The sequence below is a fragment of the Leucopleurus acutus genome, assembly GCF_964270905.1.
Source record: "Leucopleurus acutus genome assembly, chromosome: 3".
Classification (NCBI taxonomy): domain Eukaryota; kingdom Metazoa; phylum Chordata; class Mammalia; order Artiodactyla; family Delphinidae; genus Leucopleurus; species Leucopleurus acutus.
Window position 1 is genome coordinate 138,458,809 of NC_139145.1, and position 21,923 is coordinate 138,480,731.

The following is a 21,923-nucleotide window of genomic DNA, read 5'->3' on the forward strand; positions in this document are numbered from 1 at the left end:
ATATTGTTAAATCTAAAATTTAGAATCCGTTCTCCTTTGCATTAAGTCACCTGAATCATTTTCAATTATAATATGGACTCAGTAATTTTACTGCTATTATATGATTTGTCAGGAAATGATCCTGATTCTATAAGGTGATATTTCAGCAAAAATACAGATGAAGATAGAAGAACAGTAGTCTGTGAATTTTCTTCTACCTGGTAAGAGGATCTTCTTAAGCCTTTAGTCCGTTGTATTAAAAATAAGAATTGCAATAATTATGTAATTACTAATATATAATTAATTATATTTTGTTATAAGTTTCTTACCTCGAAGGGAGAAAATGAGCCTATTATTTCATTTTTTCAAAACCAACTTATTGAATAAAACTAGGTGCCAGTCACTGTTCTAAATCCTGGGAACACAGCAGTGAATAAAACCTATGGACTCACATTGCAGTGGGAGAGACAAGCAATCAATCAATAAAGAGGTAAAATATTGAGCATGTCACTTGGGGTCAAGAGCAGAGGAGAAACATAACGCAAGGAAGAGACTGGAAGAAATAAGAAGAGTTGCCTTTTACGTTAAATGATCAGGGAAGGTTTACTGAGAAGAACACCTCAAGCAAACACCTGTTTGAAGTGTGAGAAAAACATCGCAGGTAGAAGGAACATTTGCCAGTCCTGAGGTAGAAGGATGCCTGGAAGCTTGAAGAAAAGCAAGGAGGTCTGTGTGGCTGGAGCAGAGTTTGAGGGAGCAGGCTGGTAGGCGATGGGGTCAAAGAGGTGACAGGGCTCAGAAGACCACTGTCAAGATTGTGGCTTTTACTGGGAGAGTCATCCCCTGAGAGGGTTGGGACTAGAGAAATGAGCTGGCCTGGCTTCTGTTGTAAATGACTCATTGTGGCTGGAGAGTTTGAATTTAAATTATAAAGAGGCAAAGGATTGAGAAGAGGTCAGATTTAGAATGTAGAGAAAATAGGAATTGTTGACAGATTGGATAAAAGGTGGAAGTGAGGCAGACAGATCAGCGATAAAACCATTTTTTAATCTGAACAGGTGGAATGTATATTAGAGTTATAGTTGATGTTTCACAAAGATTGTTAACCAAAGCAGATATGGGTTAAGAAACTTCTCTAAAAACAAGTGTTGCTGAGGGCTTCTCTGGTGGCGCAGTGGTTGAGAGTCCGCCTGCCGATGCAGGGGACACAGGTTCGTGCCCCGGTCTGGGAAGATCCCACATGCCGCGGAGCGGCTGGGCCCGTGAGCCGTGGCCGCTGAGCCTGTGCGTCCGGAGCCTGTGATCCACAACGGGAGAGGCCGCAACAGTGAGAGGCCCGCGTACAGCAAAAAAAAAAAAAAAAAAAAACAAGTGTTGCTGAATAATATTCTTAGAGAATGTGTATTGAATTATATATAGTTAGTTCATAATTTCACATATACATATAATGAAAACTAAACAATTTTGATGAATATAGAGAGACAAAAAGCCTGAAGGATCTGTGGGTTCTCTAGTGTGGGAAACAGATGCCAACTTTGGGACTTCCCTGGTGGTCCAGTGGTTAGGACTCCGTGCTTCCACTGCAGGGGGCCTGGTTTCGATCCCTGGTCAGGGAACAAAGATCGCACAAGATGCATGGCACAGCCAAAAACAAAACCAAAAACCAAAAAAGATGCCAATGCTGACAAAGGAATTTATTAGATATTAGACATGTATTAGGAAGCTTTACCAGTCAAGATCCTGGCAAGAGAAAGGTGGCACACTCAGCAGATTTCATTGAAGATATTTTAATGAGAGGAGATGTGGCATGCAGAGATATGGGCAGAGTTAAGGAGACCCACAAGGATGGTAAAGCAGCCATGCGGGAATAGGCACAGCTGGGAGGCATTACTGTTCCTAAAGTGGTGGTTATTACCGCACTGGGCACGAAGCTACAGCCCTTGAGAAGGCTGTAGGTGCTGTGGCCACAGAGTAAATCAGCCCAGGACAGAATCATGGAAAGGAAGGGAGTAAAGTGGCATAAGGGGAATAAAAACCTGCTTCTTTTTCTCCTCTTGCCCTTCTGTTTTCTCTTGGTCCCTCCTACTGGCCTTGAGAGGTCAGAGTATATGGAGTCCTGGTGATGGGCAGGCCATGGCTCTCAGCCTCTGGGGCACGGGGAGATGAGAAGGGGGCAGAGATTAATTCTGGAGGGAGAAATAAAGAATCTACAGCCCAGAGCTTCATATAATTTAAGGAAGATCCGAACAGTGAGACACAAATGAGGGCAGCCCTATGGAATTCCTGTAGGAGAATCCGTGGAGTGCATCTCTACATTGTTATTATGGAAAACTCAGCCCCAGCTGCCAATTTCACTTAGTCTGTGTTAAAGAGCTCGGGTTCTGGGAGAATAACTTTCATGACCTGGCTTTGAGTCAAGCACCCACACTTGTGATGGGAGCAAAGGGTAGCAGGGTCCAGGGATTAGAGCCCAATCCTAACCATGTGGAATTTGAAAAGGGCTCCATCTCAGAGAAAGGGATTATAGACCAAGAAAATCAGCAGAAGGCTGTCTCCTGCAATATTAAAATATTTATATCCAATATTTTTTTAACAAAAAAGTAAGCTTCTCAAAATGGACACCAATATTTCAGAATACAGTGATGTTGTTTAATTCATTTCTCAATTCCAATAAGGTCAAAAATTTGTCCTTTTGTGGGATTCTTTACCCTCTTTTTTCCAGCTAAAATTTTATCCCCAATTCAAGGTCATTTATTTTAGAATAAAAGCTTTTGTTTATAAAAATCTTAAGAAGAGGATATGTGAATGGGCCGGTTTAGTAACAATTGCCACTGTTGGGGTGTGAGGGGTGGGGGACAAAACAGGTAAACAAAATCTCAACAAGTAGGGTCTGTCAATTGCTAGAGACAACAAGAATCACAAAAATTAACCTTCTTTAACCCAACTTATGCATTCTAGTTGATTCAGAACAATAATAGTCTCACTTAAAATAGTATGCAACTGCATTTCCAGACTTCATTTCCAGACTCTGAAATTTCTTGCTAAGGAGGTGGAGAAAGTCAGCTCTGAGACTCAAAGGTGATCAATGGCCTCTTCGTTGGTGACAGTACCACCTCCTCTCTTTCGGACAATGAGTCATGAGTTTGGCCTTGGAAATGAAAGGTTAAAGGAAAATACAACTTTAAGAAGGAAAGTAAAATCCATCAATTCAGCATCGGCAAATGATTAACCCCATTTTGTCTTGTTCATTTATTTGCTTATTCATTAATTCATTCATCTGGTGACGCGATATTTAATGATTTTTAATATGCGATATTTATGATTTTTAATATGCCAAGAAGGGTTTCCCTGGTGGCGCAGTGGTTGAGAATCTGCCTGCCAATGCAGGGGACACGGGTTCGAGCACTGGTCTGGGAAGATCCCACATGCTACGGAGCAACTAGGCCCATGAGCCACAACTACTGAGCCTGCGCGTCTGGAGCCTGTGCTCCGCAACAAGAGAGGCTGCAATAGTGAGAGGCCCGCGCATCGCGATGAAGAGTGGCCCCCGCTTGCTGCAACTAGAGAAAGCCCTCGCACAGAAATGAAGACCCAACAGAGCCAAAAATAAATAATAAAAAAATAAATTAAAAAAAATATGCCAAGAAACGTGAGCTTGAAAAAATATCTATCTATCTATCCAGCTATTATTAAAATAAGAGGCACATCATTTCAGTTAGTGGCATAGGCAGTGTTGGAGTTAGATGCAGCATGGTCAAGCGGTAGCTCCGTCACATAAAAGCTGTGTCACATTTTTCTGTCAGTTAGCCCTTTATCCTACCATGTAAAATAGAGACAATCTCTGCCTTATGAACTTAAAGTGAGATAGATATCTGTAAAGCACATTGCACAGGGCCCAGGACTGAGTAAGCTGGTATTATCATTAGAAGCTATAGAACTAATATTGCCCACACTCTAGGATAAAAGATACAAATCAGTAATTATAATGCGCTGTGATCATCCCTATAGCAGTGAAATGCTTAGTGATATATAAAATGAATTAATAGCCAAAAATTTATCCAAACAAACAGAACAAACCTCAAGTACTATGTTAAATAAAAGTGGTGAAAGCAAGCATCCTTATCTTGTTCTTGATCTTGGAGGAAAAACTTTCCATCTTTCCCCATTGATAAAATGTTTGCTATGGGTTTTTCATATATGGTTTTTATTATGTTGAGGTGGTTTCCTTCCATCCTGGTTTGTTCAAGGTTTTTAATCATGAAAGAGCATTGGATTTTGTCAAATGCCTCTTCATCAATTGAAATCACCATGTGAGTTTGTTTCCTTTATTCTGTTACTGTGGTGTATTACATTGAATGATTTTCTTATGTCGAAATATTCATTCAGGAATAAATCCCACTTGATCAGTGTACAATTCTTTTAAAATGCTGCTGAATTTGGTTTGCTATTATTTTGTTGAGGACTTTTGTATCAGTGTTCATAGGGATATTGGTATATAGTTTTCTTTACTTGTAGTTTATTTGTCTGGTTTGGGTATCAGGGTTGGGCTAGTCTCATGGAATGAGTTAAAAAGTGTTCTGTAATCTTCAACTTTTTTGAAAAGTTTAAGTACTGGCATTTGTTATTCTTTAAATGTTTGGTAGAATTCACCAAAGTGAAGCCATCAGGTCCAGGGCTTTTCTTTTGGGGGGAGGAGATTTTTAAAAATTTTTATTACTGATTCAATTTTCTTACTAGTTATAGGTCTATTCACATTTCCTATTTCTTCATGATTTAGTCCTGGTAGGTTTTGGGTTTCTAAGAAGTTGTCCATTTCATTTAGGTTATCCAATTTGTTAGCGTACAATTACTCTTAGTACTCTCGTATAATCCTCTTTATGTCTGTAGAATCAGTAGTGATGTCCCCATTTCAATTTATTTTAGTAATTTAAATCTTCTCCTTTTTTCATAGTCCATCTAGTTAAAGGTTAGTCAGTTTTGTTGATCTTTTCAAAGAACTAACTTTTAATTTCATTAATATTCTCTATTATTTTCTATTCTCTGTTTCATTCATCTCTGCTCTAATCTTTATTATTTCCTTCCTTCTGATAACTTGAGTTTAGTTTGTTCTCCTTTTTCTAGTTCCTTATTTTGTAAAGTTAGGTTGTTGATTTGAGATATCTCTTGTTTGTTTTTCAGTTTGTTTGTTTGTTTTGCGGTACGCGGGGCCTCTCACTGTTGTGGCCTCTCCCATTGCGGAGCACAGGCTCCGGACACGCAGGCTCAGCGGCCATGGCTCACGGGCCCAGCCGCTCCACGGCATGTGGGATCTTCCTGGACCGGGGCACGAACCCGTGTCCCCTGCATTGGGAGGTGGACTCTCAACCACTGCGCCACCAGGGAAGCCCTCTCTTGTTTTTTAATGTAAGCATTTATGGCTATAAGTTTCCCCCTTTGCACTGCTTTCATTGTGTCCCATATGTTTTGGTATGCTCTGTTTTTATTTCCATTCATCTTAACTATTTTCTAACTTCTTTTGTGATTTCTTCTTTGATCCATTGGTTGTTTAAGAGTGTGCCGCTTAATTTCCACAAATTTGTGAAATTTCCAGTTTTATTTCTGTTATTGATTTTTAACTTCTTCCCGTTGTGGTCAGAGAAGATACTATGTATGATGTCTATCTTTTAAAATCTATTGAGGGCTAACATATGGTTTGTCCTGGAAAATGTCCCCTGTGCACTTGAGAAGAATGTGTATGCTGTTGCTGTAGGGAATGTTCTGTATGTGTCTATTAGATCTAGTTGGTTTATTTTGTTAAGTCCTCTGTTTCCTTACTTATCTTCTAGTTGTTCTGTCCATTGTTGAGAGTAGAGTTTGGAAGTCCCCAACTATTATTATAGAACTGTCCACTTCTCCAATTGTCAGTTTTTGCTTCATATATATTGATGGTCTGTCATTAGGTGTGTAAACGTTTATAATTGTTATGTCTTTTTGCTGTATTATACATTAATATATAATGTCCTTCTTTGTCTCTTATAACTTTTTGATTTAAAGTCTATCTTGTCTGATATTAATATAGCTAGCTCTTCTCTCATTTGGTTACTATTGCATGGACTATATTTTTCCATCCTTTCACCTTCCATGAATTTTCCATGTTTACTTTGTATGAACTTTCTAATTTCTGTTATTCTAAATCCTATTATTAATTGTAATGGTAATGCAGCTGATTCTTCTGGTTTTCCAGGGAGGCAATATTATCAACTGAAAATACTATATATTGCAGACATGCTGAGTTTGAGTGTCTTGTTCTGACTTTAATAGCACTAGTGTTTCACATTAAGCATGATATTGGCGGTTGCTTTCCACATAGACACTCAAGTTTGCCTGTGCACGAGACAGAGACGCTGTGAGACTGCCTTTCGTCAGCTGTTCTTTTCAGTGCAATGGTAAGCCATTGCCTTCTTCAACAGAGACAGATCTGACTCTATTTCCTTACATGTGAAATGTGTATTTAACATATTCCTCTATCCTAGTATGGGGACTGAAATGTTTTACCCCTTAAGCCTTTAAATTTCACTAAGAATTTTCCAATAAGCTGTCAAACTTCAAGTTGCCCATCTATCTTTTTTTGGTCTCATTTCACATGTGCTTGCATCTGCTGCATGGAGATTTTATTTTAGTTTCATATTAATCTGCTGCTGCTGCCTGCAATTTGATTCTAAGCAGAATATTAAAGGAAACAGAGAACATTTAAAAAGATGCATGATCCTTGTATGTACTGCACAACCCTCATTATAACTACTAAAGGGACATTCTCATCAAATGAATTCATAATTGATATTCTCTGATGAGACCTCAGAAATCAAATTCCTTTGAAATACAAGGCACTTTGACATCATGAGCATCTAATGACGTAGAATGAAACGTGATGGTAGTCCTCCTTCTAAGATGACTTTAAAAAAAAAGAAAACACTCTAATTTAGCTCTATGGATTTCAGCCTGAGATGGTTTATCAATGAACAGACATGGAAACAAGTTGAGGAGAGGTTATCCTCAAAATTCAGGCCTATTCTGGATATGATACATATGTGTCTGGAGCAGTTAGAGGAGGGATAGGATGATGAGAGGAGGAAGTGAAAATAGGAAAGTAAAATTTAGGTCTGGGGCTTGAGAGTAGGAAGATAAACAGGTGCAAACCCTAACTTGCCCTTATCTCCTCAATTTCACTCTGAGCGAATAATCAGTCCCTAATTTCTTCCTTGGTCAAAAACTTCTCTAATTCATTCAGTGAATTCAGAAATAGAATAGAACAACTAAACAATGAAAGAAATTTGTGCTAGCCACAGAAGTTGTTTCACTATTGGGTCACATTCTAAAACACATTTGCTAATTCTGTCTATCTTGTCTGTCACTCATTATTTTCATTCTTTTATAGCTTTCACTCTGTTCTAATCTTCTTGTAACTTCTCTCTTTTTATAAGGAAGCTTTTAATGTAAGTCCACGTTCTAAATGACTTTAAATCAACAGTCTGAAAGGAAAGTGAAGAAACTTGACTTTTTCTATTGCTGGCAACTTTAAGTTAATAAACAGGTATAATATACATATTCTCCAAATCTTAAAAAACAATATATTGTTTTGAGAATTTCAATGAATGAAAAATGGCCTAAAAGCTATACCTGGAACAACCAATGAATGGTTTGTGACCCTGTTTAAACATTTCTTTGTTCTATTTTGAAAACTTAGTTTTCAGTAATTCTGTCATATTAGTTTAGTACAGACGTTGAAACTGAGAAAAATTCTGACAAAAATAACTGCCTGATCATGATTAAGTTGAAAAAGAACAAATAGAAGGATTGGCTTGAAGAAAACAGAAAGTGACTTAAACTCAGTTAGCATAACATTTTTGATGGTATATTTTTAAATTATTATAAAATTTAAAATTTATGCTAAAATATACATTGTCACACTCATGACTGAAAATAGAGGGATTGGAGAAGCCTGCAGAATGGGAGAAAAGTAGGGAACATCTTTAGTCTAATAAAGAGAAGCTGCCTGAGTAATCCAGCCTTTCTTAGGAAGAACTGTGCTTTAGGCAGTGTTGGGTTTTATCTATCCCCTTGGCTTCCTTCTTCCCTCAGCACCTGGTATCCTCACCTGACCTCTTGGATTTCCAGAGTCCCTACTTTGATAGATCGCAGCACTATATTGTTCCTATTTTCCTTATGTCTTACCATTGAAATTTGGCCACCTATGCTTGTTTCTTAAGGTTCTGGTTTTTGATTAGCTGAAAACATATGGTGTCTGAGTCAGGCTGGAGCTCACTGAACAAAGAGATTTAGCATAGACTATGGTAAGTAGAATGGAAAGGGGAATCTTACAGAATTAGAGCACAGCTAGGCCTAAAGGCTTCTAGTTTCTGCTTCTCTCTTCTTTTTTCTCGGTTCTCTGCCTCCATTCTCAGCCCCTGTTAACCCCTCATGCGGGCCTCTAGTTGTCTTCCTCTGTCTTTATCCCTGCCTCTCCTAGTCTCAATTGGCTTCATCCCCATTCAGCTTTTCAGGAAAGCACCTTGATTCGGCCCACTCATTTTTTCGTGCTAGGCCGTTGGTCGCCAGCTTGTCACAGATTCCCTCCCCAAAGTGCCCACTCCTCTCCCCCTAAAAGGTGGCTGTAGTCAACAGGACCCATGAGATCAGGGACTCTTGGCAGGGCAGGAATTCCTTTAAAGAGTCTGCTGGCAGGAAGGCAATGCTTGTCTCTGGAACAGATGTTTTGGGACATTTGGGAGTCCTGAAGCTCTTCAGACTTGGGGCTGCCCTGCCGAGGGACTGGTGAGTTTGGCAGAACATCTTGCTTCCTTTAGGTGATCCACTGGGTTTGGGAGACACTGAGGGAATAAGAGGAATCTCAGAAGGCTTTCTTCAGCATCAGCAGCATGCTGTAAGTTTCACTTAAGAATACTTTCCCCGTCTGAAATTGTGATTACATTCTGCCTAGATTCTAAGACATCTTGGCTTCCTGGTGAGGCATAGGTGAACACTGCCCAACATACATGCCTCTTAGTGTGTTTTATTGATTACATAACATGAAAAGTTAGGTCAGCTCTGGTGAGGTTTCCCTAACACACTTTTCTTTCAGTATTGGCCGCTGGAAGACCTGCGTATTGATGTGAGTGGCCTTGGGAAGAAAGAAATCCCATCTTCTGCGTAACGAGCTCGGAGAGAATAAACAAGGATAAGTGTAAGGAGGTCAGCTGTCGGTCCCTAGGTGCAGAGCTTCATCTGAAAAGCCCCAAGCAGCTGATTACCCTGGGTTACACAGAATCTAGTCTCTTTTCCCTGTCTGCCTCTCTCCTTCAAGTGCACACACACACACACACACACACACACAAGTTCACTTCCACTCATTAAATTTATCATCCATTGTCAAATCTTACTTTCTTATGTACACCTAGCTGTACGCTGAATTTTCTGCACGCAGAGCCAGCCTATCTCCCTTTCCCGATCTGTAACATCATTCAAACAGGCATTCAATGTGACAAGGTCTCAATGAGTTCAAGGATGTTTGTTTCTTTTGGATAAATATACATCCGCTGGCTCAGTCTTTCTCCCTCTGTTTTTCTGACTCTCTCTCCTTTTTCATGCAAACATACACCGAGTCTCTCACAACACGTGCGAATAAATGTCTCGAGGGCTCCTGAGTTCAATGTCACGCTGGGCAGAAGTGGAGCAAGAGTGGAGGGAGAGCGTGCGGCGTGCGGGCGGGGAGACTCCCTTTCCAGCCAGCAGAGGGCAGCCGCCGGGAGGCGCTGGCGCACGAGGGCTGAGCGGAGCCTCGCCTCGCTCGGACAGCCTCAGCCTCAGCACCTGGCGCGCCGGAGCGGGGAGCGCAGCCACTGAGGGCAGCGGCGGCGGCGGGAGCCAAGCGCGCAGCGAGCAGCGGCGCGGGCGGGAAGCAGAAGCCGCCGCCGCCGCCGCCGCCGCCGCCGCGACGGGCAGCCGGGCTCGGCGGCCGCCGGATCGGGCCCCTGCCCCCTCCGCTTCGTGTCCCCGGCGCTGGGCGGCCGGCGAGTCTGGAGCCCGCGCCGTCGCCGGCCGCGTCCCCCGGGCATGGAAGGAGGCGGCAAGCCCAACTCGTCGTCCAACAGCCGGGACGATGGCAACAGCGTCTTCCCCACCAAGGCGCCCGCGACGGGCGCGGGGCCTGCCGCGGCCGAGAAGCGCCTGGGCACCCCGCCGGGGGGCAGCGGGGCCGGCGGGAAGGAGCAGGGCAATTCCGTGTGCTTCAAGGTGGACGGCGGCGGCGGCGGCGGCGAGGAGCCGGCCGGGGGCTTCGAGGACGCCGAGGGGCCCCGGCGGCAGTACGGCTTCATGCAGCGGCAGTTCACCTCCATGCTGCAGCCCGGGGTCAACAAATTCTCCCTCCGCATGTTTGGGAGCCAGAAGGCGGTGGAGAAGGAGCAGGAAAGGGTTAAAACTGCAGGCTTCTGGATAATCCACCCCTACAGCGATTTCAGGTGAGGACTCCCTGTCGCCGCCCCACCCTCCCTTCCGGGCGCGCCCTTAAACGCGCTTCCCCGCTCTTGGGAGGGGGCGCACGGGGACTCGCGGGGAGGGGGTGCCGGGCTGGCGGCGGGCGACGCCGCCGGAGGCTTGCACTCGGGCGACAGGCTCGACTCTTCCACAACTAGTTTCCACGCAGGAGGAGGTTGTCTGATGTGCTCCTGTTGCCCGGGCACCCCGGGGAGGTTCTCCTGCTTTGCCTCGGGAACTTTGGGGCCAGGTCGGGGAAGAAGGCCACGGTGACCCCCGGATGGGAGGATGCTAAGTTGTGCAGGGAAACTTTCCCTTCGGAGATGAGAGTGTAAGAAAGTGGCCAGAAAGTCGTCTTGGGGGTGTCACCCTCCCTCGCGCTACTCCCCCAAGAAGTGGGTCCCTCCCAGAGGGGAAGAAGGCGCCCCTGGGTTTGAGGAGAGGATGGGGCGACCGGAGACAGTGACTCACAGGTCCCAGCCGGTCCAGCCTCTCTCGCCTGTGGGGAGTGTTATTAGTCTGTCTCTCAAATGCTTATAGTCGCTGGGTATCCTCAGTGCCTTGCTTCAGGATAGTGGCTGGCAGGCTGAGGATTGGTAATTTGCGCTTGGAGAGTCCCTGACTTGAGATTTCAGTGGAGCTGGCGCTGCCAGGTGGGGCAGGAGCGTGACAGGAAGCCTCGAGTTCCCGAAACGGAGACAGGGGGCGTTTCCAGAGCCCCCTTCCTGAAACACAGGAACACCCTTTCTTGACCTTGGCTACTAGTCTATTTCAGAAATTTCTTTCCCGTTTCCCAACTCGGGAACAAGGGCAGGAGAGCTGTCAGCTGTCAAGGAAACTCTGCTTCGGCGAATTAAAATTAAGACATTTCCTGATCTTATTTGTCGCCCAAGTATTCATTTGGTTATAAGCATGTTTAGAGATTATCAAATGAAGGTCGTGAAGTAGATCCTCTTATTAGTGCGCGAACACCCTGCTGTTACGTTATATTAGCGCCGGAAGAAGGCTGGGCTTTTAATTTAAAAAAAAAAAACCCACAAAAAAACCAAAATTAAAACTCGGGGTGACATCTATCTATCCATTTATTGCTGAAATTGTTCGGAAAGGAAAAAGAAGAAAAACAGTGTGTGCACAAACTAAGAAGTTTTAATAGGCGGCTGTTAAACAGCCAACGAATGTAGCAATAAAAAGAAGCATTACTTTGAGTTATGTTTACAAGCTAAGGGACATTGCCTTCAACTCCACGCCTTAATGGGAGCTGTCCACAGTTCTGAATGACATTAGCTATGGAAAACCCATACTCCTGCCACACAAAGCCTTGGAGTAACTAACTGTCTTCACCTTCTCTGAGATATCTATACACAACATATATTCTCAGAAATAAGTAGCCACTATTATTTATGAATAAGGTGAATGGATTTTAGGAAGTGTGGAATGTGTAAGGTTCTTACTTGCAAAACCACATAGCAAAGTCCAAAGGAGGACTTATAAAACCTAACAACATTTATAGTCTATGGAAAATGAAGAGTTTGACAGAAAAAATGTTCATATGAAAAGGATCTACTAAATAATCAAACATATTTCCTCCATTAGATACTTATAGAAACAAACTTATGAATGACCCTGTTCTAAGGTATATAAGATTTTCATGTTCTTTAGAATTTTAAAGGTTGAAATAAAATGTAGAATACTATCTGTACCTCAGTCTTCAATGGAAATATATTGCAACCCATATTATAATTTTTTCATGAAAAAACTTTACATGGAAACAGCCTTCAGTCTTAATAAGAAAAGTAAGCATAGCTTTCCAGAAATATATGTAGTTCAATATTTACATGCAAATAAAATGCTAAACTTTGTTTATTTAATTTCACACTCAATTAAATGGTTACTTATGATACTTTTATTTCTTGAACAGTGTGAAAAGAGACTACACTTTTTCAAAATGGTAGACTGTATCAAATAATTAAACTTTCATCAGTTACTACATAAAAACCACGGGGCCACCTTTCAGGAATCGGCATACTGTGCCAAAATCTTTTGAATGAATGAAATTCATGAAATTAAAGATTCTCCACATTTTCCCAAATGAATCATATGAGACAAAATATCTCTTTAAAACAAAAAAAATTGTTACTAAACAGAGGAAGAAATTGAAATCAGTTGATGGTTTAATTTTATCATGCATTTTAAAGAAATGAGAGATGATTAAAGAGTGCCCTAATACCCTAAACAAACTCTACTGTGGAACAGTTTGGAATATTTGATTTTCCCTTGCATAATTGGAAAAAGGAAATGATAGACATAAATTAAACAGCTACTATGATTTAGGTTTTTAACTGGAAGGAATCTGAAAAAAATAGATTTAAAAACTCACAAGTACTATATATACCGGTTTTCTAAAACGACAAACTAAGGAAGAAATATAAATACTTGCTTGCATATGTTTAAGTCTTATTAGTATTTCATTGATGTCTTTACATGATCTTAATACCAATATAGGATTTCTCAAAATCTATAACATGTCAGGATAACATAATGAAAAAAGCAAAAATAAGAAAGACAATTCTGGCAGTATTTTTTTTTTCCTAAAGGAAAAGCCATATGGGAGTAATCACCCACACAACAGAAATGTTATAGTCATGATCTCTTCACCTCAGACCCTTCCCTGGTGAAGAGACTTTAAGGGAAGTGCTTTGCTATGTTTCATACAAATGCCAAACTTAAGCTCAGTAATCATCTAGTGGCTGAAAAAGTGACACTTAAGAATAGATTTCCATGGAGAACGGGGGAGATACCAGAAATTAAACATACCCAGGGCTTTTTCCTTCACTATCCTAAGCCTTTGCAGGGCCAGCTAAGTTTTGCAGGCAGCTCTTTGGTCAGTCCCACACTGCTGAGTGTAGCATGAGTTCGCCACTCCAGGGCATGTCAGGACTTTAACGCTGTGGCTAGCGGTCTAGTCCTTTCTCAGGATGATTGATTTCTAAGTCAGGCTCCTCTCTCCTTCCCTCAGGCAGCAGGGCTGTGCTCCCACTGAGACTCCCAGAGAGCTAGCCCAGTGTTGCTCTCACCCGCCTGGGCCCAAGAGTGCTATTGCTGTGTCTGGAGGGTAGTTTTCTCCTACCTCTGGTGTAAGTAGGGCAGAGGCCCTGTATTTCCCTTCCTTCTCAGGGAAGGATGATGTTAGAAACCTTCAGGGACTAAAGAGGCGTCAAATACCATCAATACTGTTGGAAATAGCTGGGGGAGAGCTAGAGAATTTAGTAAAAGAAAAATTGTATGTTTTTGTTTATCCCATGGTATATAATCACCCAAACTAGGGAAAATATAGTTACTTAAAAAATAAGATTACACTGATTTTTGTGTGGTGAGGACATGGTCTCAGTCTTACTGAGTTTCAGGTGAACAACACACACACACACAAATAATTTAATTTGAAGGTTAAATATGATTTTGAGATTACTAACAGTGATTTTACATTTATTAGCTAAAACTTTACCTTTCATTCATTAAATAAAAAAGTGACACTGGTCAAGCATTGTACTTTCATAGCCAATCCATAGTTATGATATAATCATTCAAGTACATTGAAAGAATAGCTAGAGGACTTTTGTGGATGTTTGTTATTACGTGAGTAATTTACCTTAGAAGAATTTATCAACAGATTATTTGTCATTTCAGAGATTCTGACATTGTTTTGTTGGATCATGCTTACATAAGTACTTTTTTAAAAAATAATGCTCCCATTCCATATATATTGCCAGCAAACCTCTTGCCTCTGGTAAGGGAGGAGATTTTATATCTTGACTCATTATTTCTTCCACTACTTTTCATCAATTAGTGTGAATAACTGTGAAAAGCTTATTGTGTCGTAAGTACACAAGGACTCTAGAGATGGGAGTCACTTCCTGAAGATTCTGCCATTTCTGGGCTTCCGTCTCTGCCTCATGTTGCATCTACAACTGTGCTGATGTCAGAGATCACTGATGTGTTCATTAGTGAAGGGAAGCTTCCTCCATAGAACAGTTAGTCAGAGAGAGAACGCTTGTTTCTAGGAGCTTCTCCTGAGAAAACAGTTCAACCTTCTGGGGTTTAAGGACTAATTAGCCTACTGCTATGTTATCTTTGTGCTGAATGCACTGTATTCTCCCAGCAATGCTCATTTTATTTGCTTTCCATATCAACACAGCCAAAATTGACCGTAAGAATTTACTTTTTTTCCTGTTAGGTGAACCTTTTTATATCTTATAAATTCAATTCAGTTCTTCTTAGTGGCTCTAGCAACTGTTAGGCCCCATTAAAGTGAAACTATTTGAAAGATTCGGAGGTATGAATTTATTCAGTTACTTTTTCTTAGTATACATGTAAACTATAAAACTTTAAATTTTATTAAATATTTTCATTATTTAATTGCAGTTAATAGATATAGTGATCATACTATTAAAATATTACAAGATATTTTCCATTTTTTTCTGAGCAACTTTGCCTTTAAACCTACTTTTGGGGACATGGTGTAAATTGAGTCGTTGGGCAGAAGCACTTTTACCAATTCGTATTTAATTATGTGGGCTTGTATTTATGAACTTGCATGGTGAATAATAATGAGATTCAAATGCATTGGAACCATATATTACTTACCATTGTTATCATAGGGTCATTTAACAGAATCTACTTAAACTATATCTGCTTGATCGAAAACCAGAACTCAAAATAACACCAACACCAGAAAACAATTTAAATAGTATTTGTAATTCTGCATTATTCCACTCAATGAACCTGTGTCCCCGAGTGAGTATGAGGCAAGCAAAATATATCTGTGATCCTGATGTGAGCATTTTGCTATCCTGAGTGTAATTCTTATGTTTAGCAGATAATTCACTCCCTTACTTGGAGATAAAAATTGGGTTTAGGATGAAGACTTTCCAATAGAGTTTCTTGTAAGTATCATACAAATTATGGCAGACCATCAGCACTGCAGGAAGAGTACTGAACATGTTCAGGGTCTCTGACAAATTTTCATTTTATCATGTTGGGCAAAGAAGTAGCAAACTATGAATTAGGCTGACACCATATATTTTAGGACGAGAGGTAGTGGTAATAAGAAAAATTCTGCATACACTAGGATAAAAAACTATTTTCACTTACATTTTCTTCTAAAAATAATTTTGTGTGTGTGTGTGTGTGAAGGCATCTTAATGCACAACTTAGCATTATTTCCCCCTCCACCAAAAAAAAAAAAAATCAGGGGAAAATGGCGGTGCTTCCTGGTTCATCCTGGAATTTTCTGTTTTTGCAAATTAAACCTCATGGCTCTATTAATTCTCTGTGTGTGTGTGTGTGTGTGTGTGTGTGTGAGAGAGAGAGAGAGAGAGAGAGAAAAAACTGTTCAAGGGACATCTGTATACAAGGGATATCTGATAAATGCTCATTTATCTGACACACTTCACCCAAGTTTGAGTGATAAAAATTGATTTTGTGGGGCTTCCCTGGTGGCGCAGTGGTTGAGAGTCTGCCTGCCGATGCAGGGGACACGGGTTCGTGCCCCGGTCCGGGAAGATCCCACATGCCGCGGAGTGGCTAGGCCCGTGAGCCATGGCCGCTGAGCCTGCGCGTCCGGAGCCTGTGCTCCGCAACGGGAGAGGCCACAGCAGTGAGACGCCCGCGTACCGCAAAAAAAAAAAAAAAAAAAAAATTGATTTTGTGACCCTTTTCAAGTTTATTCATTAATTTCCTCGTAATGTTCTTCAACCGTTTGACCAAATAATTGACCACTCAGTTAAAGCAAGGTAGCAAAATTATGCATGCCTCAGATTTACAATTTAACAATCTTATTTACATAGACCTGTTTTTATTTTCAAGATGTTATTTATAACTCTGAAGAAGTAAGGCTAATTACATACACATAGAGTTAGCAACTGCTTACAAATTTTATATGTTCAGGTTTGTTTCCAGTATTTCAGTATTGTAAACAGTGCTGCAGCAAACATCTTTGTGCATGACTTTTCTTCATTATATTCTGTACCTGTTGATTTTACCAATTAATACTGCTATCAATTGAGACACATCTTAAAAGTATAAGTGACGTGGGTTCACCAGTGCTGATGTTCCTGTTTAGATATTCACAGGCAGTTTTAGGACGGAAAGTCAAAATTGTCCTCCGTTCTATTCATCACAGAGTACATAGAGTGGTAAGAGAGATCTTATGTCATGTTCTGTTATCCAGTGTCTAATGATATTACTGCGCTGCTTACAGTCCTTTGAGGCCGCCTTCCCATTACTCTTGAATACATTTGATAAACCTTACATGAGCTACAGGACCTTGCATAATTTCAACCTATGTGGGCAACCTCGTCACACACCACTCGCTTCCTCCCTGTCGTCAGTCACCAGGGTAAATTTTCAGCTCCTAGAACCAGCTGAAGTTCTCTCCTGCCACAGAGAGTTTGATGTGACATTTAACCCCACTGCCTGAAATTCTCCTTTCACTTTTTGTCATTCTGCATCATAGCTTGTTTCTCCTTGTCATCTGGATTTCAGTTTAATCATTGTGATCACCTTCACCTCCACCACTCCCCATTTTATTTTCTCTCTGGGCCTCTTGTTTCATCAGAATTTATATTTTATGTATGTCCCTCCACTAGAATTCAAGCTCACAATCTCATCAGTATTATTCAATTTTATATTCCTAATGCCATAAAAATGCACATAATAGACTTTTTTTTTCCTGCTAAGCTTTCTCAGATGCTTTATTTTTTTTACAGTTTTTTTGAGATATTTACCTACCGTTACGGTTCACTCATTTAAAGGGAATGATTGCTTTCTAGTATGCTCACAGAGTTGTGCAACCATTACCACAATCCATTTTAGAAAATGTTATCACTCTAAGAAGGAACTCCATACCAATTAGCGCTCACTTTTGTCTTTCTCCTTCCCTTCCTCCCCTCACAGCTCTGTCCAACCACTAATCTACTTTCTGCCTCTATAGAATTCTTTTTTTATTCTGGAAATTTCATATCAGTGGAATCATACAATATGTAACCTTTTGTTATTGGCTTCTTTCCCTTAGCATAATGTTTTCAAGTTTCGTCTGTGTTTGCAGCATGTTTCAGTACTTTGTTTTGATATGCATATACCAAATTTTATCCATTCATCAGTTGATGGATATCCGGATTACTTTTAGCTTTCGGTTTTATGAATACTGCTGGTATGAACACCGTTATATATTTTTTGTGCAGAGGTGTATTTTCATTTATCTTAGAAGTGAAATTTCTGGGTCAACATAACAGACTTTTAAAAAATATTACTGAATGAATGGGCAAAGAATTAGTCTCCAACCAGAGTGTGCCACATTTATTCTTTACATTAATAAATCCAGATAAAGAAAGCTGTTTCTTCCCTTACAGCAATAGTTGGCATCCCCTCCTGTTGCCACCTGCAAGTACATGTCCCAACTATTGCATTTTCCTGCCCAGTATACAGAGGACTAAATGAAACTGGGAGGTTAAGCAGCATAAACCTGGTGACATAGATAGATAGTAAGAACTGGGCCAGGAGTTCAGCTCTTTGGAATCTTGATTCTGTCACTCCAACTCTTTTACCTAAAAAGAAACGAGGCTGCCGATATAAATAATTCTCCACACCTGTGGGAAAACAGTATGTTAGACCTTATCATTTATTCTTCCTCCCTCCCGAAACCATCCCAAAATAATGTGAAAAAAACACAAAAATACATAGACAACTAGAAGAAAGAGGAGAAAGCAGAGAACAAGAGATCTCAAAAACATTTTGGAAAATAAAACATTTTGGAAAAGAAAGCTAATGGAGAAATTATTCTACTTATACAATCCTTCACCATTGAACTGCAGAAGTGTTCAGGAAATGAAGGGAGCAGTTAAGAGAGAGTTTCCAGGAAAGCCAGGCTGAAACTAGGAGGATTAAGTAAGGGTCTCCTTAGTGAGTACAGAACTCTTTTTCTTTAACATCTTTATTGGAGTATAATTGCTTTACAATGGTGTGTTAGTTTCTGCTGTATAAAAAAGTGAATCAGCTATACATATACATATATCCCCATATCTTCTCCCTCTTGCGTCTCCCTCCCACCCTCCCTATTGCATCCCTTTAGGTGGTCACAAAGCACCGAGCTGATCTCCCTGTGCTATGTGGCTGCTTCCCACTAGATACCTGTTTTACATTTGGTAGTGTGTATATGTCCATGCCACTCTCTCACATTGTCTCAGCTTACCCTTCCCCCTCCCCATGTCCTCAAGTCCATTCTCTATGTCTGCATCTTTATTTCCTGTCCTCCTCCTTCCCCTAGGTTCTTCATAATGTTTTCTTTTTCTTTTTTTTTTTTAGATTCCATTTACATGTGTTATCATACGGTATTTGTTTTTCTCTTTCTGACTTACTTCACTCTGTAAGACAGACTCTAGGTCCATCCACCTCACTACAAATAACTCAATTTCGTTTCTTTTTATGGCTAAGTAGTATTCCATTGTATGTATGTGCCACATCTTCTTTATCCATTCATCTGTCGATGGACACTTAGGTTGCTTCCATGTCCTGGCTATTGTAAATAGAGCTGCAATGAACATTGTGGTACATGACTGTTTTTGAATTATGGTTTTCTCAGGGTATATGCCCAGTAATGGGATTGCTGGGTCATATGGTAGTTCTACATTTAGTGTTTTAAGAAACCTCCGTACTGTTCTCCATTGTGACTGTGTCAATTTACATTCCCACCAACTGTGCAAGAGGGTTCCCTTTTCTCCACATCCTCTCCAGCATTTATTGTTTGTAGATTTTTTTTTTTTTTTTTTTTTGCGGTACCTGGGCCTCTCACTGTTGTGGTCTCTCCTGTTGAGGAGCACAGGCTCTGGACGTGCAGGCTCAGCGGCCATGGCTCACGGGCCCAGCTACTCCACGGTATGTGGGATCTTCCTGGACCGGGGCATGAACCCGTGTCCCCTGCATCGGCAGGCGGACTCTCAACAATTGCGCCACCAGGGAAGCCCTGTTTGTAGATTTTTTGATGATGGCATTCTGACTGGTGTGAGATGATACCTCATTGTAGTTTTGATTTGCATTTCTCTAATGATTAGTGATGTTGAGCATTCTTTCATGTGTTTGTTGGCAATCTGTAAATCTTCTTTGGAGAAATGTCTGTTTAGGTCTTCTGCCCATTTTTGGATTGGGTTGGTGGTTTTTTTGATATTGAGCTGCATGAGCTGCTGGTAAATTTTGGAGATTAATCCTTTATCAGTTGCTTCATTTGCAAATATTTTCTCTCATTCTGAGGGTGGTCTTTTTGTCTTGTTTATGGTTTCCGTTGCTGTGAAAAGCTTTTAAGTTTCATTAGGTCCCATTTGTTTATTTTTGTTTTTATTTCCATTTCTCTAGGAGGTGGGTCAAAAAGGATCTTGCTGTGATTTATGTCATAGCATGTTCTGCCTGTGTTTTCCTGTAAGGGTTTTATAGTCTTTAATTCATTTAGGCCTTATATTTAGGTCTTTAATTCATTTTGAGTTTATTTTTGTGTATGGTGTTAGGGAGTGTTCTAATTTCATTCTTTTACATGTAGCTGTCCAGTTTTCCCAGCACCACTTATTGAAGAGGCTGTCCTTTCTCCATTGTATATTCTTGCCTCCTTTATCAAAATAAGGTGACCATATGTGCATGGGTTTATCTCTGGGCTTTCTATTCTGTTCCATTGATCTACATTTCTGTTTTTGTGCCAGTACCATACTATCTTGATTACTGTAGCTTTGTAGTATTGTCTGAAGTCAGGAAGCCTGATTCCTCCAGCTCCGTTTTTCTTTCTCATGATTGCTTTGTCAATTCGGCGTCTTTTGTGTTTCCATACAAATTGTGAAATTTTTTGTCCTAGTTCTGTGGAAAATGCCATTGGTAGTTTGATAGGGATTGCATTGAATCTGTAGATTGCTTTGGATAGTATAGTCATTTTCACCATATTGATTCTTCCAGTCCAAGAACATGGTATATCTCTCCATCTGTTTGTATCATCTTTAATTTCTTTCATCAGTGTCTTATAGTTTTCTGCATACAGGTCTTTTGTCTCCATAGGTAGGTTTATTCCTAGGTATTTTATTCTTTTTGTTGTAATGTTCAATGGGAGTGTTTCCTTAATTTCTCTTTCAGATTTTTCATCATTAGAACTCTTAATCTGACATCAGAATGCTTGGAGCCTGGTCAGTTCTCCCCAGGCAGGACACTGGGGAAAAAATACCTCCAATGGGAGATGAGACACTTCAATGTCTTCCAATAAAAATTCTTATTTATTACTTACTGACCTTGCAAAAAGCCTCACATTTGTACACAGAGACTGTATGTATATTTTGGTATTACATCATCTGATATGATCTAAAAGCAAAAGATTACAGGGCTTTTGAGAAAAGTCTTTATCATAAAAGAGAAAAACTAAGTCAGACAGCAAAAGAAAGTGCCGAGAACAAAGAAGCATTTGGGATAAGGGGAAACTCAACATTATTTAAAAATACTCTAAAAGTGATATCTTCAGAAAGATATTTTATCTGTACAGTAAGAACAATATGCTATGAAAAGAATACCCAGGATGTAGTAAGTTGGCATGTAAAGTCTAGGAAATCTCTCAGAATTAGGGCAAAAAAAAAAAGAGAAAACAGAAAATATAAGCAAAATAAAGGATAATTTATAAGGTCAAACTCCATAAAAGGAGTTTCAAGATGAGAACATAGTGTGAAAATGGACATATGGGATTAACAGAGACATTTTAAACAAAATTTTCCAGATAGCAAGGAGTGAAACGTCTTTTCTGAGAAAGTCATAGAGCACTCAGCTCCAAGAAAGGAAAAGACCCCATCAGGAACCTCACACACCTCAGAACACCTCTGAATCAGAAAAAAAGCAAAAGAAAACAAAACCCTAAAGCTTTCCTAAGAGAAAGTTATAAGCTTACAGTATTTCTCAAGAAGTGAGAAAATACTGTAAGCTAAATGATAGTGTGACAAAGTCTACAAAATTCTGAGAGAAAGTGACATCTAAAAGAATTGTATACCCTGCCATAATATGAAGATTAAAGAAAGCCAATTAGAATTCAAGAACTCTAATATTAACCACCCATGTATCCTTTCTTACAAAGTTATTGGATCATGTGCTTCAGCAAAACAAGGAATCACACCAAATAGCGTGAACACGGAAGACGGGATATGGGATCTCACAAAGAAGAACCTTGAAAGAAAGTCCCAGGAGTACTCCTGAGTAGCTAGCTGGTCTTGAAGGAAACCAGTCTAGACAGGGACCAGAAAGCAGAGGCCTCTGGAGAAAGGCCTTCATGGGAGAGAAAATGGATAATCAGCAGTTGAAAAGTAGTGTTAATAGGTGGTCCACAGATCCTTTGGAACAAGATATCTATGACTTTCATATGAATACCT

The 21,923-nt window shown here is 40.3% G+C and overlaps 1 protein-coding gene across 1 annotated transcript in view; it reads left to right on the forward strand.

Annotated features, from left to right (window-relative positions):
* Positions 1-10,068: 10,068 nt before the first annotated feature.
* Positions 10,069-21,923, forward strand: part of HCN1 (hyperpolarization activated cyclic nucleotide gated potassium channel 1) — a gene marked incomplete at both ends in the record, with an annotated part of 364,544 nt that continues 352,689 nt past the window's right edge. The window contains one exon of the mRNA XM_082836084.1: positions 10,069-10,475. Coding sequence (XP_082692210.1) covers positions 10,069-10,475 — 407 coding nt within the window. The remainder of the gene's footprint in view (positions 10,476-21,923) is intronic.